At 41.8% G+C, this 20,293-nt stretch overlaps 1 protein-coding gene across 6 annotated transcripts in view; it reads left to right on the plus strand.

The window, feature by feature from the left end:
- Positions 1-20,293, plus strand: part of FNDC3B (fibronectin type III domain containing 3B) — a 392,297-nt gene that overhangs the window by 288,162 nt on the left and 83,842 nt on the right. For 5 of the 6 annotated variants that reach the window (XM_075937956.1, XM_075937959.1, XM_075937957.1 and 2 more), the window contains exons 12-16: positions 7,160-7,284; positions 9,330-9,504; positions 10,547-10,633; positions 17,975-18,113; positions 19,510-19,581. In XM_075937956.1, coding sequence (XP_075794071.1) covers positions 7,160-7,284; positions 9,330-9,504; positions 10,547-10,633; positions 17,975-18,113; positions 19,510-19,581 — 598 coding nt within the window. The remainder of the gene's footprint in view (positions 1-7,159; positions 7,285-9,329; positions 9,505-10,546; positions 10,634-17,974; positions 18,114-19,509; positions 19,582-20,293) is intronic. The other variant, XM_075937961.1, reaches the window with a different exon arrangement.

A 20,293-nucleotide genomic window follows, 5' to 3' on the forward strand; every position in this document is an offset into this window, starting at 1 on the left:
CTCTGACGATCATTTAAGTTAGAGTAAGAGAAAGCTGCATACTAAATTTGGTCATCCTAGTTCTTACGGTTTAGGAGGAGTTCTTGAACAAACGGACAAACAGATGCACAGACAGACAGACGCACTCTAAAATATATTATATAGATTTGAAAATTGTAGAGAATGACAAGAATTAGAGTGGCACATTTATTTTTTTCATACTGAGCTCCTAGACCTGTAAAGATATCAGAGTCTGACTAGTAAAAAATGATTTTCCTAAAATAATTGAAGGTTTAGTAGGGAATGGTTTATAACAACCGAAGAAACAATAAAATGTGTGCATCTTACTAAGTACTGCTCCAACTTAATGCTTACAGCTATACACCCACGCCTGTGTAGTAGAAAAACTCCCTTTCTAGAAAATAAGAACTGGGCTCTTTCTCCAACAGTTTTGGAATTCAAACACAATTCCAAAGAACTTCTGAACTCAATTTGGGCTCTGAACCCAATTGGGGTCAGCAATAGCAGTGAATTAGGCATTAATGAAAACTCCTCCTTGTGGCTCAGATGTTCCCTTATCCTCTCTTTGAACAGACACTGACTAAACCTATGGTAAATCATGACTGGGCTGAGATTAATAATATAGTATGCATGGTAGGGGAGGCAAACAACAGTATATCTTTCCGTTGGTAAAATACAAGCTTTGGAGGTTCACAGAGCTCCTTTTGAGGTAATAATGCAAGGCAGACAAAGGTTAGTCAGCAGCTCTATGCCTACACTAATAAGAGTAGTGATAGAAATGTAGCCGTGTTAGTCTGGTGTAGCTGAAACAAAATACAGGACTATGTAGCATTTTAAAGACTAACAATATGGTTTATTAGATGATGAGCTTTCGTGGGCCAGACCCACTTCCTCAGATCAAAATAAGAGTTATTCTGATGGGCTGTCTCTACATTGGCACCCCTTTCCGGAAAAGGGATGCTAATGAGACCAGTCGGAATTGCAAATGCCATGGGGGATTTAAATATCCCCCGCGGCATTTGCATTTACATGGCTGCCGCTTTTTTCCGGCTCGGGGTTTTGCCAGAGAAAAGCGCCAGTCTAGACACGATTTGCAATTCCGACTGGTCTCATTAGCATCCCTTTTCCGGAAAGGGGTGTCAATGTAGACACAGCCATGGAGATAGGAAGGAAATTATTCAGAGCCTCATCCTACTCCATTGTCAGACCTCCCATTGGCTTCACTGATAGAATCAGGGCCTCACTGCAGTGTCTAGTCAGACATGAAATTGTATTTGATGAATCTGTGATAACAAGTAGCAGTAAATCACTATTTCTCTACAAGAACATATCCAGAGAGTTCTTAGGGATTGGGGTGAACAAGGCTGCAGCCTTGTGGTTTCACAATACCCTCTCATCTCTTTTTTGGGGTTAGAAGACTTTGGAGTCAAAGACAAGCCCCTATGTGCTATTTCTTTATGGACTGTGAAGCAGAAGGATGCTTCAGTTCTGTATGGAAATGTATTGTATTTTAACTTGAGTAGTTACACAGACTGAATCACAGTGTTTCTCAGTCTAGGTGTTTGAGAGGTAATAGTTCAGTTTTTTATATATGTTATTTATACACAAGATGTTGGGCTTATATCCTCATCTGGCGTAAACTGGTTTAGTTCTACTGAAGTTAGTGGAGATGCACCAATTTATGCCAACTGACAAGCAGGTTCATGGGTCAGAATTGCGATGGGCTGTCATTAAGTGCCACTCTCCTGGCCAGGCTCATAGTTGATAGCTATCTTCCAAGAGGATGGCAGGTTTGGTCTGTGACTCTGTTATTGGTGTTGGACTTGCCCAAAGAGAAGGTCGTGTATCTTTTTGTTGTTTCTATTTACTATTTATATTCCAGTAGTACCCAGAGGCTCTATGTGGTATCAGAGTCCCATCACGGTGGCATTTCTATAAATATATAGGAAGTACCCCCTGGAACAGAAACCTAGGTAGCGGGTTTTAAACAAACAAAAGGAAGTTTTTCTTCACACAGCACATGGTGGGCCTGCGGAACTCCTTGCCAGAGGAGGTTGTGAAGATCAGGACTTTAACAGGATACAAGAAGGAGCTAGTTACATTCATGGGGGTTAGGTCCATCAATGCATATTAGCTAAGATTGGTAGGAGTGGTGTCCCTAGCTGCTGTCAGAGGCTCGGAATGAGTGATGGGAGAGGGATTACTTGAAAATTCCTTGTTCTGCTCACTCCCTCTGGCGCATCTGGCATTGACCACTGTTGGAAGACAGGATACTGGGCTAGATGGATCTTTGGTCTGACCCAGTATGACCGTTCTCATGTACAGTCCTGGCTCAATAGCTTGCAAGTTATAACAACTGTATGTAAACAATGATAGGTGAGAAGAGAACTACCAAGGTAACATTAATAAGATTACACCCTAACAATGTTCCCAAACATATTAATTTAACAAGTACACCATATAGGCTCTAAGATTCTGAGACAAGCTGATCCTTAGATCTGTGGCTTTTTTTTTCCTGGTTAAGTGCCAAAGAAATAGGGAGTTAAGCATAGTATGTTGCAGAATAGATTGTCTTTGTGATCTAAGTGTCTCTCTCCACTGAAAGAATGAAGTATCCAGTGGTTAGCTTATCTTTATGGTGTTTCTGCTGCATGGATTCCTTCAAACATGAGAGCTGCTCAGAATAGGACCCTAAAAGATCTCATAACCACTGTGTCTCTGCACTCTGGGATGACCTCATTCTTAATGAGGGGGGGAAAGGCATTCCTGGGTTTGGTGGGGTTTTTTTAAATTCCTTTCCAATATAGGTGCAGTAGCTGACAAAAACTGTAATTTCCTCTTGGAAACCACTCAACTGTTGCAGTTACTCTCTAATTAATTTCCAACCTCTCCCAGACCGGTGGAGCGGTGTTGTTTCAGTTTCTTGGAGCAGGATCTGACTCGCACTACAGCAGATGTGTACCACTGGAAAGATTAGGAGTAGAACTGAGCATCCCGGAGTTTAGGACTGGAGAAAGCAGAGGTCGTGAACAGGTCACAGGCTGCAGTCCATCTTTCTACCTTTGAAAGTTCAGTGTTTGAGGAAATGATGAAATGTGCTGAATACAACTTGTAGAGCTTTGTAAGATTAAAACATGAATGCTGAATGTTTGGAGGCAAGAGAAAAATTCTGAGAGGATTGTAAGACTCTTGGTCAGTAGCCAGTACCAGCTTGTCCATTGTTCTCCTCCAAAATTATGCCAGCATTGAAACTTTCATAAATCTCAAAAAAGGACCATTTCCAGGCTGTTAATGCCAGGATCATTAGAAATATCATCCAACCTCTCCAATCAGTGCCAATAGAATCTGAAATGCCAGCCATTCTGAGTAATTGGAAATACCAATAAACTCAGACTAGGTCAGCATAATGAGCAAAACCAACTCTGCCAGCATATTCATACATTAACGGTTTTATGTCGTTATAAAGTTGAACATTGTCATGTTCTGTATGCTGAGGGTTTTTTGGACTGGGGAAGAAGGAGAGGTTGGGAAACAGATTGCACAACTGCAAAGATTTGATCAAACTTTATGACTATTATATTTCCATGATAGAATATGCTGGAATTCTTTGGAAATGTCTCTTGGCTTTTAATTTAGAAATTAGCATTTTATGCTGCTTTGTCAGAACCTCCCATGACTGCTTCTTTTTCAGCCAGGACTCTCCTTACTATATGTCTTAATGAGTCCACTCACCATTTGTTCACTCCAGTCCCCACAGGGTTTGTTTGGTGAAGGGAGCAAAAGCAGAATTTTCATTCAGGTCTGCTTTTTTCTACCTGATAAATAGTCATTATGAACCAGTAGTCAAAGAAAAATGATCAAATCATCTGTGCATGAGTTTTAAACAAAAAAGAAGAGGAACAAAAACCACTGTTGCTACGTCAAATGTAGTGGAATCAGGAAATATTTTAAAGGGCTGTACAAATAATAATCATTAAAAGCATCTGAGTCTGCAGAAGAGTGTTTCTTAAAAAGAAGAAAGACCTTCCCTTAATAACTCTGCACTTTTTAACTTGCAGTTCGTTAATGCAGTGAGTATAAGTGAATAGATTTTGTATAATCTGGAGACTTGCTGCCCCAGAACTACAAAGTGTTACCTACCCACCAGTCTTTCTCCAAGATGTTTTCTATCCAATAAGTATGCTTGTCAAAGGATTTAATGTGTTACAAACTATTTCTGGATTATACATATCTTTTAAATAAGTGTCAGTTTAGATAAGTCACAAATCCTAAAATGTTGCGTCCTTGATTTAGTTATGCTGGGTAGCAGAATTACAGCAAGGGCAGCTGGGAAATCTCTAAATAGTATATGTTCTGGAGCAAATGATGAATGGTGCTGTATGAAAAGAAGTAAGACGGCTTTTTGTCAATGTGTTGATCACCCTTCATGTGATTGCAAAGTTCTGTGCATCACAGGTCTGCAAGATTGTTCCAAGCTTTTGTACGCATTAGGGATGTAATAGTGTAGTCGATTAACCAATAAGGAAAAGCTTATAGGTTAATGCTATAGACTACACACATTTCCCCCATCCCACTAGTTTGAAGCCTGCTACCCATTCCTTTCCTTTGGTGTCCTCTAGTCCTTCTTTATGGGAACTCATGAAGAACTTTTCTGAATGCACCCTCTCCACCCAACCCCTGCTTTTAGAGACCTCTATCCTGTCCCCGTTCCGTCTCCTCTTTTCTAAGCTGAACAGTCCCAGTCTCTGTAGCCTCTCTTCATCTGGGACCTGTTCCCAACCCCTGATCATGTTAGTTGCCCTCCCCTCTCCCAGCCTTTCTCTTCCCCTCTCCCACCTCCTTTTCCCAGTCTCCCTCAGTTTTGTTCAATGAAGACAGAGTCAATGTTGGAAGAAACGTTATCTTTATTTTGTACATCAATAAGAAGGGGGGGCTAGGGAAGGCTAAGTGGAAGGAGGTGAGGGAGGAATGGGATACGAGCCCCCGATAGGGAGGACTGGGCTGGCTCTGCGGGCTTCTGGGGGTGGAAGCTCTCCTGCAGCCCCCCGATTGCCCCCTCTCCCCAGATGGCAGCCTGCGGCAAGTGCAGCCGGGCTGATGGCCGAGTGGTGTGATGTGCCCAGTGTGGGTACTCCGGGCAATCCAAGCCAGGACTGCTTTGCAAGCGGGGCACCCCTTAGAACTGTCTGTCCGGGGTGGGGGTCGGGACCCTTTAAGCGCAGCCCTCGGCCTGAGACAGCATCTCCACGCTCTAAGTCCTCCTCTGATGCCCTGCCGGCACTGCTTCCGGCCATCCTTAAGCCCTGTTCAGGGTCCACTCAATGTGGACTTGCTAGTTCGAATTAGCAAAATGCTAATTCGAACTAGTTTTTAGTTCTAGACGCGTTAGTTCGAATTAGCTTAGTTCGAATTAACTAATTCGAACTAAGTTAGTTCGAATTAACTTTGTAGTGTAGACGTACCCTTAGAGTCTAAGGTGCCACAGAACTCCTCCTTGTTTTTGCAGAGACAGACTAACATGGCTACCCTTCAGAGACTAGATGTATAATGGGACTTTCACATTAGAAGAAATTGCAGAGACTAGGAATATGTTTCCTCGTGGGTCAGTTTTAGGGCAACAGTTTGACTGTTCTTTCCCTGGGAGAGAGGCCTGTTGCTTCAGAAAACTAATGTAAAATTCATTGATAATAATGTTTTGTAGATTGAAGATCTAAAAGCCTTCTCAAAGCTACATCATTACAGACGAATCACATTATTTAAGGTTAAGCAGTGTCTCTTCCAGGTCCACTTTAAATTCAGGACTTAAATGATTTCCAAGGAGATTGTTACCAGATGTACAAACAAAGTTGCTTACAATAGGAAAGTCCAGGATATTGAGGAATTATATTTGTGCAAAGCTGAGCCCAGTTCCTTCATGGAATGAAACATTTAAGAATGAGGTTGGAGTGGGGATTATTAATTTTAAGAAAAGGAGGGGGAAAGGGCTTCTGGAAACCCTTGGCTCAGTCCTTAGTTGCACTGCATTTACCCTTGATGCAGCTAGGAAAGACCCAGGGGGAAATGTATCTCTTATGCTCCTTTGCCATTCCCCCCAACCTGGCTTAGTTAGGCTCTGAAATGACACCCAGCATTTCTTAGAGCAGCTTCAAATGATGCCACCAGCAGACACTATAGTAGCCAAGTATCTTAGTAGAGCATCGTGCTGTCTGCACTGCATCTCCTCTCCTATCCCTAATATAACCTCTTCCTACTGTTGACGTGCCATTTATTCTAAAGGGAGACAGGTGGCTTCCACAGAGCAGGCTATATCAGCTTTGCATCACCCCAAATACTCTCTGTGATGTGTGAAGCCTTAGTTGCCCCTTTAGGATGACAGTAAAGTACTTTGTGTGGTAGGACCTCTGCTGTTCTCTGTAGCTTCTTTAGACCATGAGGAGCGAGAGCCCCCTTGTGGGGAAAAAAGAGCAGTTTAGAATGGGGATTAAAATTGTACTTTAGGTCAGAAGGTAAAATCGACAAGGGTTGGTAGCTGCAGGCTCTGTGTATTCCTTTGGTCAGGCTGAGAGGCGGCACTGACCGATGTTCCTTCTAATCTTTTTCCATCCATGTGTAGAATCAGTGTATGTGCACTGAGGCATGTGTAAATGTGTACCACCAGTAGAAACAAAACCTAGCTGTGGCCACTCTGCTCACAGCTGGGCAGCATTTGAATCTCTCCTGAGCAGCTGAACAAGCTCACAGCTTACAGGAAACACTGGCACTGACTTGGGAAATCTCATGTTAATTGAGTTTGTATTCGTGCTGATTTTGATTTATAAGTAAGAATAATTGAAGAGATACTGAAGTAAGTGGATTCACTATATGTGATGTTACAGAACTGGAAGAACTGTGTTGTGAGAGTAAGTCTAAGCACTATGGGCAATCTGATTACAGATTGAATATGACACACACTGGAAACTTATTTCAAAGGAAGCTGCCGTGGCTTAAGTTATTTAGACCTCTTTCATATTGCTGGTGCTAATTGTGTTTAACCCTAATGTCAATGATTGCCATTTTAGTAACTGAGAAAGTACATAATAAAAAAATCAATAAAAATGGCTGGATTTGTTTCATTAGATATGTTAAGAGAAAAAACAATGATGGATCATTTTCTTTCTAGGGGAGAAGAAACAGTGGTTTTAGAGAATGTTACTTTGGGAGCCAAAAGCATTGCAAATTGACTAAGCTTTGTCCAGCTATGGGCTACACCTTCAGATTAGCAGCTCAGAATGATATAGGCACTAGGTAAGTCATTTTCTTATCAATGTTATCTCTGCCATGGCAAAGGCATTGTAAAGATTTAACTCTAAATGACAGCTGCTGCAGCAATAGACTACTAGTTTTTTCCCCTTTAGGCTAGCTAGTCAATGGCTAACGTTTCGTTACTCTACAAATGATGCTCTTAGAATACATCCTCTGAGAACTTTCACTCACCTCACAGGGAACTGACTGATACTTTGGAGTAAAGACTTGAAAATTAGCAGGGTGCTACGGTCAGAGAATTGCCATTTGCTGTCCTTGAGAAAAGCCACCGAAATTTGGCTGTGTGATTACTGTCCAAAAGTAACTATTTACTTTTTCTCAACAGAAGTTTGTTAGAGGCTAACTGCAAAATTCTCCAAACGTTCCATCTTCACTGAGCATGTCCTACCCTTGAGAGATTGAAAAATCAAGCATACAAAAATTAGGAAATCTTAGAATGAAGGTTGACCATGTACAAGCCCATCAATGGGGAGAAAAAAAGGGGTCAGTTGCTGCGGGCTCTTTAAATAGCGGATGAAGCGCTATGCAACACATTCCAGGCAGTGCTGCCTCCAACCCCACTCCTTCTGCCTGAGGCTCTGTCTCTTCCAGGAGTGCAAAGCTGCCCCCTCTTCCATCTTGCTCATAGGGTCTGGCAAGTCTGTCAGCTCCCTGCTCATGTATGTGAATTATGAGGCAGTCTTTAATTACATGATCACACATTGCATTTTCCACGTGACTTTTTCATCCTGGAGATGAATCCAGGTTGGGTAGTGAATGAGGTTTTGTCTGCAGGATCCCTGCCTCATTTCTTGCAGAAGTTGGTGTGTAGCAAATTCAGCATAGGAATGTGGGAAGAGAACCCTAGTCTCATGATGAAGGCAGTTAAATATTCTGGAGAATTGGATTCTATCTCTGCCTTTTGCCAGAAAGTTTCTGTGTGATGCTAAGTAAGTCTCATAAACCATCATTTCGCAGGTGACTAATAATAGCGTGTTCCTGATTTTCTGGGACCCAGGATAAAATCACCTGGGGTTGGATGTGCACAAGTGCTAAGCACTCACAACCCCAACCAAAGTGCATAGGAGTTGTGCTTTGAAACCAAAATGAATGGATACTTTGGACACTTTTAGCTGTCGTCACTCTTGCTTCAGTTCCCATTTTTAAAATGGGACAGTAATACCTTCCCAATTAATTTCTGTTTTTGAAGCCCTCTGATGGTGATGAGATCCATACAAATTTCTGTGAGGAAATTAATAATGCTCTGGTCGGTATGGGATTTGGATGAAGTGCAGTAAGGCATAGGGACTAAACAGGCCCACCAATGGGGGGAGGAGAGGAAGTGTCATAGAGGGCAGTAGCCCTGGGCCCAGGATTCCGGCCACTGCTGCCTCCAAAGTGGTGGCGGTCGTGCGCTCTGGACAGTGCTAAGGGCTGGGAGGGGAGGGGGGGGGTTGCTATGCTCTAGGTAGTGCCCTAAGCCCTGCCCCTTCAAGGAGCACAGCACCACCCCTCCTCCACACCTTGCCTGGGGCTCAGAGAGGCTGTCAGCTCTGCTGGCTCTACACACTGGCGGGTGAGGAGAAAACAAATATTGAAAACCTCATTCAGAGAGCATCATCCTTCCTGCATGCACTGAATGAGAGAGACGTCCTGTGGAAGTAAAGGCATGTAAACCTGTCATTAAAGATTATTAGCAGCCTGCATCCCATGTTCGCCAACCCCCTTCTTTCTGGCTGCTTTCGCTTTTGCAGCCAGAGAGCGTGATGATGTCATTCTGTGGCCCAGCAGGAAAAACTTTTTATATGTCGCGAGAGATGATATAATGCATGTGGACAAGAGGTCTGAAAAAAAGTAGCACAGGCATCCTTAATTCTGGCATTTCCTGACTTTGGAGTGCTTGAGTTTGCAATTTGAATGTCTTTTCACTATAACTTTTTTGGATGCAACTATATATACATTTATATATCTATATATTCCAGCATATGCAGACAATTTTTTTTCAAATTGCATTTTGTGATGTTTTCTTTCTGTTTGTTCCTCTATAGTGGGTATAGCCAGGAAGTGGTGTGCTACACATCGGGCAATATTCCTCAGACCCCTTCTGCTCCAAGATTGGTTCGAGCAGGTGTCACGTGGATCACATTGCAGTGGAATAAGGCGGAAGGATGTACACCAGAAGAAGTGATTTCCTACACCCTGGAAATTCAGGAGGAAGATAATGTAAGTTCTGTTTTAGTGTTATTATAAAGTGGACAGAATGGACCAAATTCTCTTCTGACTTGTACAGATGTAATCTCACTAAAGAGAACATCCCTGTATATTGAGAACATGATCTGTTCTGAAATTTCCATAGTTACTGTACAAGATCTCTTGGAAGACTCTTCACAAGAATGATGAGTTTAGTCAAATGCCTTGTATTTTTTTTAAGTTAGTATCTGGATTTAGGAGACATTTTCTGGTGTACATGAACAAAATGAAAAGCTCCTCTTTTTCTCTGAACCATTCTTTCTCCAAGTATATTCTGTAGTCTCTGTTCCATTTGAAAATCAGAAATGGCTTTCTGTTATACTGATGACTCTGTAGAAAGAGTTTGTAACTGAGGAAGTGTGTGATCCTGCAAAGACCTGAGCACTCCTGTGAAGAAATGCTGAGTGCCCTTAGCTCCTGTTGTAGTCAGGTGGAGATGGGGGACACGTTACAGCTCGTGGAAAAGTCAACATTTTGCAGGATTGAGCTGTAGGACTCACCCGGTTGTTTATGCCCAATTCACCCATGTTTGAAATGATAACTAAGATGACTAAGTTCTGCTTCACACCACAATGCAGAGCTAGTAGACTTAGCAAAGTAGGATATGAGTCTGTAATGCAGAGTCGTGCAGAATCCCACTTAGAAATCCACAAGGAAGAAGTCACAGAATTTGGAGTGAATTGCTTTAAGGATGAATTAATCTGCCACCTTCTGCCTACACCTATATACAATGCTTGCTTTCTGGGATGGACTGTCAGTTGCATTTCTATAAAATATATTAAACTGTTAAGTAAATTGCTTTCTTGCACTAGTTTATAGCAAAATGCCACATTATTCAGCCCAATTAGCCATTCCACCCTTTCAGAAAATAATTACCATGACAATGGTAGAGTACAGAAAAAAAGATAAACTTTTGCAATCCATGTTGACACAATGCACTGTAGTACCTCCATGGCAACTGTACACATTGATGATAATATAATAAAACTTGGTTTGTTTTTAATTAATATTTTAGGATAGTGTGTTTCACCCAAAGTACACTGGAGAAGACCTAACCTGTACTGTGAAAAATCTCAGAAGAAGCACACAATACAAATTTAGGGTAAGTTGCTTTCTTTCCTTTTAATACTTTGAAAAACTAAGCCATCAAACACAAATCCTCCCTCTCAGTAAAAGCAATAATTGTGAACAAGTGCCTCCTCACTTGACCGGCTTCTTTACCGAAGATAATAATGTCAAAGGTAACATATATTTTACGTCTGAACATGTTAATTGATTAGATGTGTTGAGGAAGATACAAGCCTTCATTTCACAGTGTAGTCGTGGAGAGTTTGCCTGGAAGGTTTCACTCTGTGCACAGGCAGGAGGTTCTGGATTTAGGGTCCATGAAAGAAGGATGCTTATGGAAAGTCTCTTCCATGATAGAAGAACAGGATGTCAACATGTAACAGCATGACATAGAGTTCCGATGGTTCTTGTGGCTCATTTCCTTCAGCTGTTGATAACTCCTTCAGGTAACCAATCTGCAATGGTTATAGAAACTGGGACAAGAAAACACTGTTTTTGTAAAACAAACAGGGACACTGAAACAGGGACATTCCTAGGACTCAGGGAGATAGGTTCACCCAACAAATGAAAAATGAAGCTTTCCCATCTATTAAATGTGAATTTGGTTGTCCAGCAGGTTTATACTTCATGACCTTCATGTTTTCTTCTTCCAAAGATAGCTCACCCTAAGATACATTTTTATAACTCTGGTGATATTATAACTCATTAGTACAGCCCTTTGAAGATGTCAAGCATATTACAAGTGTTATTTAATAATAAGAAAGCCCAAGATTAGTATGTCTGATTTTTTTACAAGCTAAATATTTGTTTGCTAACCTAAAAGTCCAAGCTATCTGGTCTTTGAAAACCCCATGCCTGTAAATTTATCATTTGTCCACAAGGTGGCATGGTACAATGCACTTTTTGTTGCAAGTACTGTATTTTTTGTGGAACAAGGCTATTAACTCTAACGTTCATATACACTGAGCTTCCAACACATAGCAATTATTTTACAGAGCATATATCTGAAAATCCCTCTGTTTAATTTTTGTATGAAAACTGGATACAAATTTTCATTGCAAGAACAATGCACTATGTCACTGGGTCAAAGATGCAGCGAAATGTTACGCACACAGAGGATTGCTACAGGCATTAAAGACACGTGTACCTATCTCTAGATGCCACATAAGAATATGCAGAATTATATAAACTTGAGAGTCAGAATTGCATGGATGGGTTGCCATATTATGCTCTTTATTTTAGCATGGTTTATGCTGCTGCTTTTTGCTAAAAGATGGTTCTTTTTCTTGTAGTCTGAGTTTAGGAAGTTACTTTTATCCTGAAACTGAGCTCTTCAGTGCTGGTCTTACAGTGCAGTGATACCATAACCCAAAACTGTATGGTGTGTCTGAAACAAATGTTGATCCTTGGTCCCTCCCTCATAAGTAGACCAGGAAGTATGCATGATCCTGGGCTGTTGTTACATAGGAAACTGGGTCACATCAGTGGTCCAGCTGTCCCAGTACCCTGTCTTCAGACAGTGGCCAATGCCAGGTGCTTCAGAAGGAATGAATAGAACAGGCAATCATTGATCAATCCATCCTGCCATCCAGTTCCAGCTTCTGCCAAACAGAAGATAGAGATAATCAGAGCATGGTGTTGCATCCCTGACTACCCTGGCTAAAAGCCATTGATGGACCTATCCTCTAGGAATGTATCTAACTATTTTTTTAATCGTGTTATAGTTCCAGCCTTCACAACGTTCCCTGGCAACAAGTTAACTGGATGTTGTATGAAGAACTTGCTGCCTATTAATTTAATTTGGTAACTTCTAATTCTTGTATTATGAGAAGGAGTAAACTGTATTTTATCTGCTTTCTCTCTACTCTACACCCATCATGATTTTATAGACCAGGGGTCAGCAACCCCCAGTATATATGCCACAAGCAGCATGCAAACTGATTTTCACTGGCACACAAGGTAGGAGCTCAGCGAGGAGCTCATGCTGCAGGCACCCTCAGCCGTGCAGCTGCAGGCTGGAGCAACAGCTCCAGCTTCCCTGTGGGCGACGGGAGAGGCGTGCATGCGTCCCTGGGGCTGCCCCTGCCCGGTGGAGCTAAGGAGTTAAATGCTCTTTCTCCCCTCTCCCCACATGCTACAGGCTCCGCTTCAGAGGGGAGTGGGGCTAGGCTTGCTCAGGATGGCCGGTCACACAAGGCGTGCTGGAGCCCAGGGTGCACCGCCTACTGCCCGTGGCCTGTCTGCGAGGTCAGGGAGCCCCTTCCCCAGCGCCCTGCTGCACCGGGCTGGAGCCAGCCCTGGGCAGCCCCGGGCTCTGCCTACCCAGCCCAGGAGCCTCAGCCTGCAGGCAAAGGCCTGGACCAGGCAGGGAAGAGCCTCTGTCCCCACCTCTCCCTATCCCAGCATTGCTCCCCAGGGCTGCAAGTCCCAATGGTGCTGTCCTGCTGGTGAGTGCAATTGGGGGAGGGGGGTGAAGGAGGCTGTGGGGGAAGGATGGGAGGGGCAGAGGTTTCACTGAGGGGCATGTGGTGATGCAGGGGATCAGGCTGGGGGGGATCATGGGGCTGAGAGGAGTGAGGCTGAAGCAGAAGACAGATGGTTTGAGCATTGGCCTGATAAACCCAGGGTCATGAGTTCAATCCTTGAGAGGGCCATTTAAGGATCTGGGGCAAATCTGTCAGGGATGGTACTTGGTCCTGCTGTGAGGACAGGGGACTGGACTCAATGACCTCTCAAGGTTCCTTCCAGTTCTATGAGATAGGTATATCTCCAGTCTCATGTGAGGGGGGATACAATTTTACTTTGCAGAAGCTGCACTTTCCTTTCCTTTACTCCCCACTTCTTTGCCTCCCTCCCCAACTACTGTAGCTATTTGTCTGCATTCTCACCCTCTCACCTTTTCTGCATTACTCCTCCAACACCCTCCTGCCCCCAAACTCCTTCTCGGACCCACACCCTCTCGGGCCGCCAAACTCCCTTCCAGACCCTGCCCTCCTCATCCCATCCTGCATCCCACCTCCCACCCAGATCCTACATCTCTGACCCACTTACTGGCAGCCCATACTGAACCCCTCGGCTACGTCTACACTGGCCCCTTCTTCGGAATAGCCATGCTAATTTAGAACTTTGGAATAGGGAAATGCTTGGGGGATTCCTACTTGAAAGTAGGAATAAGAGATCCTCCGGAATAGGGCTTTATTCTGGAGGATCGCGCCATTCTGGACACTCTTTTCCGGCTTTTCCCCAAGCCGGAAAAAAAGCGGCGGCCATGTTTATTTAAATCCCGCGGGGGATATTTAAATCCCCCCGCGCATTTCCCTATTCCAAAGTTCTAAATTAGCATGGCTATTCCGAAGAAGGGGCCAGTGTAGACACAGCCCTCATGTTTGGTCCCACCCCAGAGCCTAAGGGGGGCCACAAAATCCACTAACTTCAACCCCAGAAAAGTAAATCTGGTTTATGGGAAGCCTTGAACCTCGGTCCTCCCTGTCCCTTCCCCTCACCCCATGGGGCTGGAGCACCAGAAGAGTGAGGTGTCTCAGTTGGAGGCCACATCAGTGAGGGTTGGAGGTTTGGGGAGGAATTTTTTTCAGTTGGTCCCCAACTGATTTTTCTGTGGGCCAGTGGCCCCCAAAAGGTTTTCCCACCCCTGCCATAAATAAAGAAAACACTGAAACCGTTTCTATGGGACATAATATTTTACTTTACTTAAAATGAAATTTGATAAATTAACGTGAGAACGTTAAAATGCTTAATCTGTTTAATAATTTAAATTAAAATATTCTCCCCAACTGCAGCACTAGCATAATGGCTCAGGCCTAATAATGTAATTAACGGTGAGTTTCCATTATCAATTGGTAATCCATGGGAAGGTTTGCATTGACTAAGGTGGTCCACTGGGTGCATGGTGGAGAGATCCCCTTTCCCCTCTCTCCCCCCGGGAGAGTGGCAGGGCCCTAGGCAGGAGGGTTAATTCTTGGCACACCACTTTGGAAAAGTTGCTGACCCCTTTTATAGACCTTTGTCATGCCCCCCCCCCCATCATCTCTTTTCTAAGATGAAAAGTCACAGTCTTATTATTCTCTCCCCGTGCAGAAGTTGTTCTATACCTAATCTTTCCCCCTCCCCCGTATCTGTATCCTTTCCAATTCCAATCTATCTTTTTTTAAATGGAACAACCAGGTTTGTGTGCATCTTTATTCAAGATGTGGGTGTATGATAGATTTATATAGAGGCATTATGATATAGTCTATTGTATTATCTATTCCTTTCCTAATGGTTCCTAATGTTCTGTTCGCTTTTTTTACTGTTGCTGCACTCTGAGTGAATTTTTTCTGAGAACTAGCCACATTGACTCCAAGATCTCTCTCTTGAGTGGGAACAGCTAATTTAGATCTATCACTTTATATGTATGGTTGGGATTATGTTTACCTCTGTGCATTACTTTGCCTTCGTCAACATTGAATTTGATTTGGTTTTGTGAGATCCCTTTGTATCTTTTCCCAGTCTGCTTTGGATATAATAATCTTGAGTATTGTCGGCATGCAATCTTGAGTATTGTATTGTTTCCAGATTTTGTCACATCACTATTTGCCACTTTTTCTGGATAATTTATAAATATGTGGAACATTGCTGACCGCAGTACAGATCCCGGGGGGGGGGGGGGGGGGGGAGAGACACACTGTTTACCCCTCTCCATTCTGTAAACTGACTATTTATTCCTACCTTTGTTTCCTGTCTTTTAACCAATTACTGATCTATGAGAAAACCTTCCCTTTTGTCCTATGACTGCCTACTTTGTCTAAGAGTCTTTGGTGAAGGATCTAGTCAAAGGTTTTCTGAAAGTCTGTCCACTGGATCACCCCATTCACATGTTTGTTGATTCTCCTCCCCCATAGAATTCTAATTTACAAAAGCCAGATTGACTCTTCCCCAGCAAATTGTGTTAATCTCTCTGTCTGATAATTCTGTTCTTTACTCATGTTTTAACCAATTTGCCTGGTACTGAAGTTATACTTATTAGCCTGTAATTGCCAGAATCAGCTTCGGTGCATCACATTAGTTCTCCTCCTGTTATTTTGATCAGATGTTGATTTAAATGATAGGCTACATACCACAGTTAGTTCTGCAGTTTCTTATTAGAGTTAAATCAGAACTCTTGAAAGAATACCTTCCAGCCCTGGGAACCTATTATTATTTAATTTATCAATTTGCTTCAAAACATCCTTTAGTGACACCTCTATCAAGAATATCTCATCAGATTTCTCACCTAAAAAGAATGACTCAAGTGTGCGAATCTCGCTTACATCCTTTGCAGTGAAGACCAATGCAAAGAATTCATTTAGTTTCTCCACTGTGACTTTGTCTTCTTGGTGTGCTCCTTTATTTCCTCAATTGTCCTGTGGTCCCATTGATTGTTTAGATCCTGCTTCTGATGTACTTAAAACAATGTTTTGGTGTGCCTCGGTATAATTTTCCAGAATTTATGCTCCTTTCTGCTTTCCTCAGTAGGATTTGACTTCCAACTTTCAAATAATGCCTTTTTGCCTCTAACTGCCTCTTTTACTCTGTTGTTTAGCCATGGTGGCACTTTTCGGTTCTTTTACTATGTTTTTTTATTTAGGGTATACATTTAATTTGAGTCTATATGGTGTTTTTTAAATAGCTTCCATGTAGCTTGCAGGCATTTCACATTTGGGACTGTATCTTTTCATTTCCTTTTAACTAGCTTCCTCATTTTTGTGTCATTCCTCTTTCTGAGATTAAATGCTGTTGTGGTGGTTTTCTTTGGTGTTTTCCTCCCCAGAAAGTTGTTACATTTATTAATTATGTTATGGTCACTATTACCAAGCAGTTCATCTGTAATCACTTCTTGGATCAGATCTCGTGCTCCATTTAGAACTAAATCAGGAATTTCCTTTCTTCCTGTGGGTTTTGGAATTAGCTTCTCCAAGAATTTATGTCAGTTTCTACTAACGCACGCACGTACGCACACAGGCTATATCTAGACTACATGGCTCCGTCAACGGAGCCATGTAAAATAGTTTATTCGGCATAGGCAAAGAAGCGGGGATTTAAATAATTCCTGCTTCATTAAAATAAAAATGGCCACCACGCTGTGCCAACGATCAGCTGACCTGGCACAGCGGGGCAGTCTAGATGTGCCACGGTCGACAAGGGAAGCCTTTGTCGACTGCTCCGGTAAACCTCGCTTCACGAGGCATAAGGGAGAGGTCGACAAAGGCTTCCCTGTGCGGGTCAGCTGATTGTCTGCATAGCGTGGCGGCCATTTTTATTTTAATGAAGCGGGGATTATTTAAATCCCTGCTTCATTGACTATGTCAGGTAAACTAGTTTACATGTCTCCGTTGACGGAGCCATATAGTCTAGACATAGCCACACACACACACACACCATCTGAATGCAGGAGTCGTATTTACTGGCTATGGAACACATCCAACTTTTTACCCTCAGCAGGGAGGGTGTTTGTAATTAGAGGTAGGGTTGCTAGGGGTCAGGTTTTGAACCGTACAGTCGAGTATTTTCTGTTCGGGAAACAAATTGAGAAAATATAAATGTCCAATATTTTCTACATACGATGTAATGTAGATTGTGATATAATGTCAAGCGTGTCCGGTATTTTTGTTGAAACTATCTGGCAACCCTAATTAGAGGTGTTTGATGGAAGTGACCATTGAAAAGGAAGTAACAGGATTAGCTAAGGCTTGCAGATAGAAGAATTTGTTAATTTGTATTTACAATTATTTAATTCCTTTTTAACACACTTAGAGTTGAATCCTGAAGTCTTCACTCAGTCTAGCAAAATTCCCACTGAAGTCTCAGTTTTTCCTGAGTAAAGACTTCAATATCTGGCCAGTAGAGCATATACTTTAGTTGGATCTTTTTGCTTCAAAAGTGCGGATTAGGATATGTTACATGTGCCTGCTTTGTGTGTTTCTGTTGCAGTTTGTTCTGTGTTTGTACCTCAGGTGGGGTCCTGGTCCATACCTAAGCATTGTGATAATATAAATAAGAGTGATACATTCTGAAGCTACCACTATTTACCTTCTCTACAGGTAGATAAAAAAGGGTTGCCATGTGACACTTGCTTTAAAAAGACATTAAGAATTTTCTCATCTTAATTTACTACAACACAGTACTAGTGGGACCAGAATAAAACACAGAAGATACTTACTAATGAAATAAATTTTATGATCAATTACCTTTTGTTAGACTCATACACAATTTGCTGTAACTTGATACATGCTGCCTATTTTAATAAACAATAATTATATGGATTTTGTATTAGATTAAATCATGCAAAACTTCTAGAAAAGAGAACTGAATAGTTCCATTAGTTATGTTTTTGTTTCAGCTGATTGCTTCTAATGTGGAAGGAAAGAGTTGCCCAAGTGAAATTTTGGTCTGCACAACAAGCCCAGACAGGCCGGGACCTCCTACCAGACCTGTTATTAAGGGGCCAATAACATCTCATGGCTTCAATGTTAAATGGGGTAAGCTTAGTCATTCACTTTGCAGTAACAGTTTATGGCAGAAGATAAACTAAGTAAAAACAAAATCTATTTGAATGGCACATTAGGTTAATATTTTGCATGCTGCTTCTCAGTCCAGAAGTGAAGTATTTAGAAAGTTAAATAAGCATTTGAGAGATATTTGAACCTGTGGTGAAGAGCCACAACTTTTTCCACTATCAGAGAGCTCAAAAATATTTTTAAAGACAGCCATATAGTAAGAGCATAGTTGTTCAGCTAATATTCTCGCCGCACAGCTCTCGCGCGCGCACACACACACAATTCTTTGAGACAATTCACTGATCGCCCCAATGTATTGTGTGTTAAGTCCAGGTTCTTGTCCTCGCTTTCAAGGCCCTGTATCTTTTTATATCCTGCCCACATCCCAACCTATCTGCTCTGACAATGATACTAATCTCAGTATTCCTCACAAATATCATTTTGTCCTCTTCCATGCTCCCTTAGTGCTTAGACTGGACACCTCAAACCTGCCTACCAAGCTTTCTCCTTCAGGTTCCTCCTAAAAACTTATTTCTGCTGTCTTGTCAGAAAAAGTGAAATGGACAATAAAAGTTAAACAAATTATGTAATGCAACAGGCTAGGCACATCGACACGTCTGCAGTCTTATTACTGTCACCATTGTTCTCCCTCCCCATTTCCCCTGTGCCTCAGTTTCTGTTTATAATCCTTTCTGGGCATGTCATGTTGCATGTAGAATGTAAGCTCTTGGTAACAAGAACCATGCCTTTTGTGAGGTGACTGCTAGGTAACATATTTACAAACAGTCGATGCTAATTAAGGATTCCAGACATCAGTTTTGAAAACCAGACTGCCTGGAATCACAGCTTTGAGTAAACAATGTAAGTACTTTCCAAAAATCGGTTAAAGCTCCTGATTCCACTTAAGTATCTAGAACAGAATCAAAGTCAAAGTATGTGGTACGGTTAACAAATCAACAGTATATTTTAAGATTCCAGGTTGTCTGGAAATTATCTATAGATTCAGAGAATGGAGTCTAAAATCATCATCTTTAAAATTATGAATACCACATTTGTAAGCATATGATTTATCTTCAGCTTTAGTCCTGTTGATTCAATTGGACAAGTAGCTATTTGCAGTAAATATTCCCCATCGATTCTGTCATGAGTTATTTGTGGCCTAATGAATCTGTTACAGTACAGAAAGACCGCTAAAAAGAAATCTCAAGGTGCTGAGTAGAGGCCTTTACACTATGCATCATTAGTTCTTTATGCCGTAGTTAATGATCTGACGTGCTTTCCTTACTAGATATATGTTTGATTTTGTAGGACCAAAATCTGTCACTGTATTTTTATTTCCAAATCTAATTTATTAACAAAAATTATGCCCATTTTTCAGATCCTCCACAAGATAATGGTGGTTCAGAAATCCTAAAATACCTATTGGAGATTTCTGAAGGAAATTCTGAAGGTAAATTTGATAAGAATCTATCTATTCCAGTATTTTGTGGTTGTATATTTTCTATAGTTAGCAAAGCTGGCTTTGTCAGCTATTAATTTTTGTAAAGCAATAAAGTAATAAATAGGGCCTTACCAAATTCACAATTTATTTTGGTCAATTTCATGGTCATAAAATTTTTAAAATGGTCATTTTCATGATTTAAGCTATTTAAATCTGAAATTTCATAGTGGTCCTGACCCAAAAAGGAGTTGTTAGAGGTGGTGGGGTCACAAGATTATTGTAGGGTGGGAGTTGCAGTACTGCTACATTACTTCTGCATTGTTGCTGGTGGCAACTCTGCCTTCAGATCTGGACTCCTGGCCAACGGACACTGGTGTCTAGCCACCTAGCTCTGAAGGCAGTGTAGAAATAAGGGCAGCAATACTCAACTCCCCTAAAATAAACTTGTGGCCACCCTGCAACTACCCCCAATTTGAGAAACAGGTGTCCCCCTTGAAATCTGCATAGTAGAACATAAAAGCATACAAAAACCAGATTTCATGGGGGAGCGACCCAATTTCACAGTCCATGGATAATTTTTCATGTCTGTACAAGAAACAATTATATCAACTATTGTAGATGGTATTTTTAGATAAACACTTTAGTCTGGCATCTTTCCTGTGTCCTTTATTAGCTTTTTTACTAAACATTTTAAATATAAAACTGAGCTTTACATTAACAT

Source organism: Pelodiscus sinensis, chromosome 10, assembly GCF_049634645.1.
Source record: "Pelodiscus sinensis isolate JC-2024 chromosome 10, ASM4963464v1, whole genome shotgun sequence".
Lineage (NCBI taxonomy): Eukaryota > Metazoa > Chordata > Testudines > Trionychidae > Pelodiscus > Pelodiscus sinensis.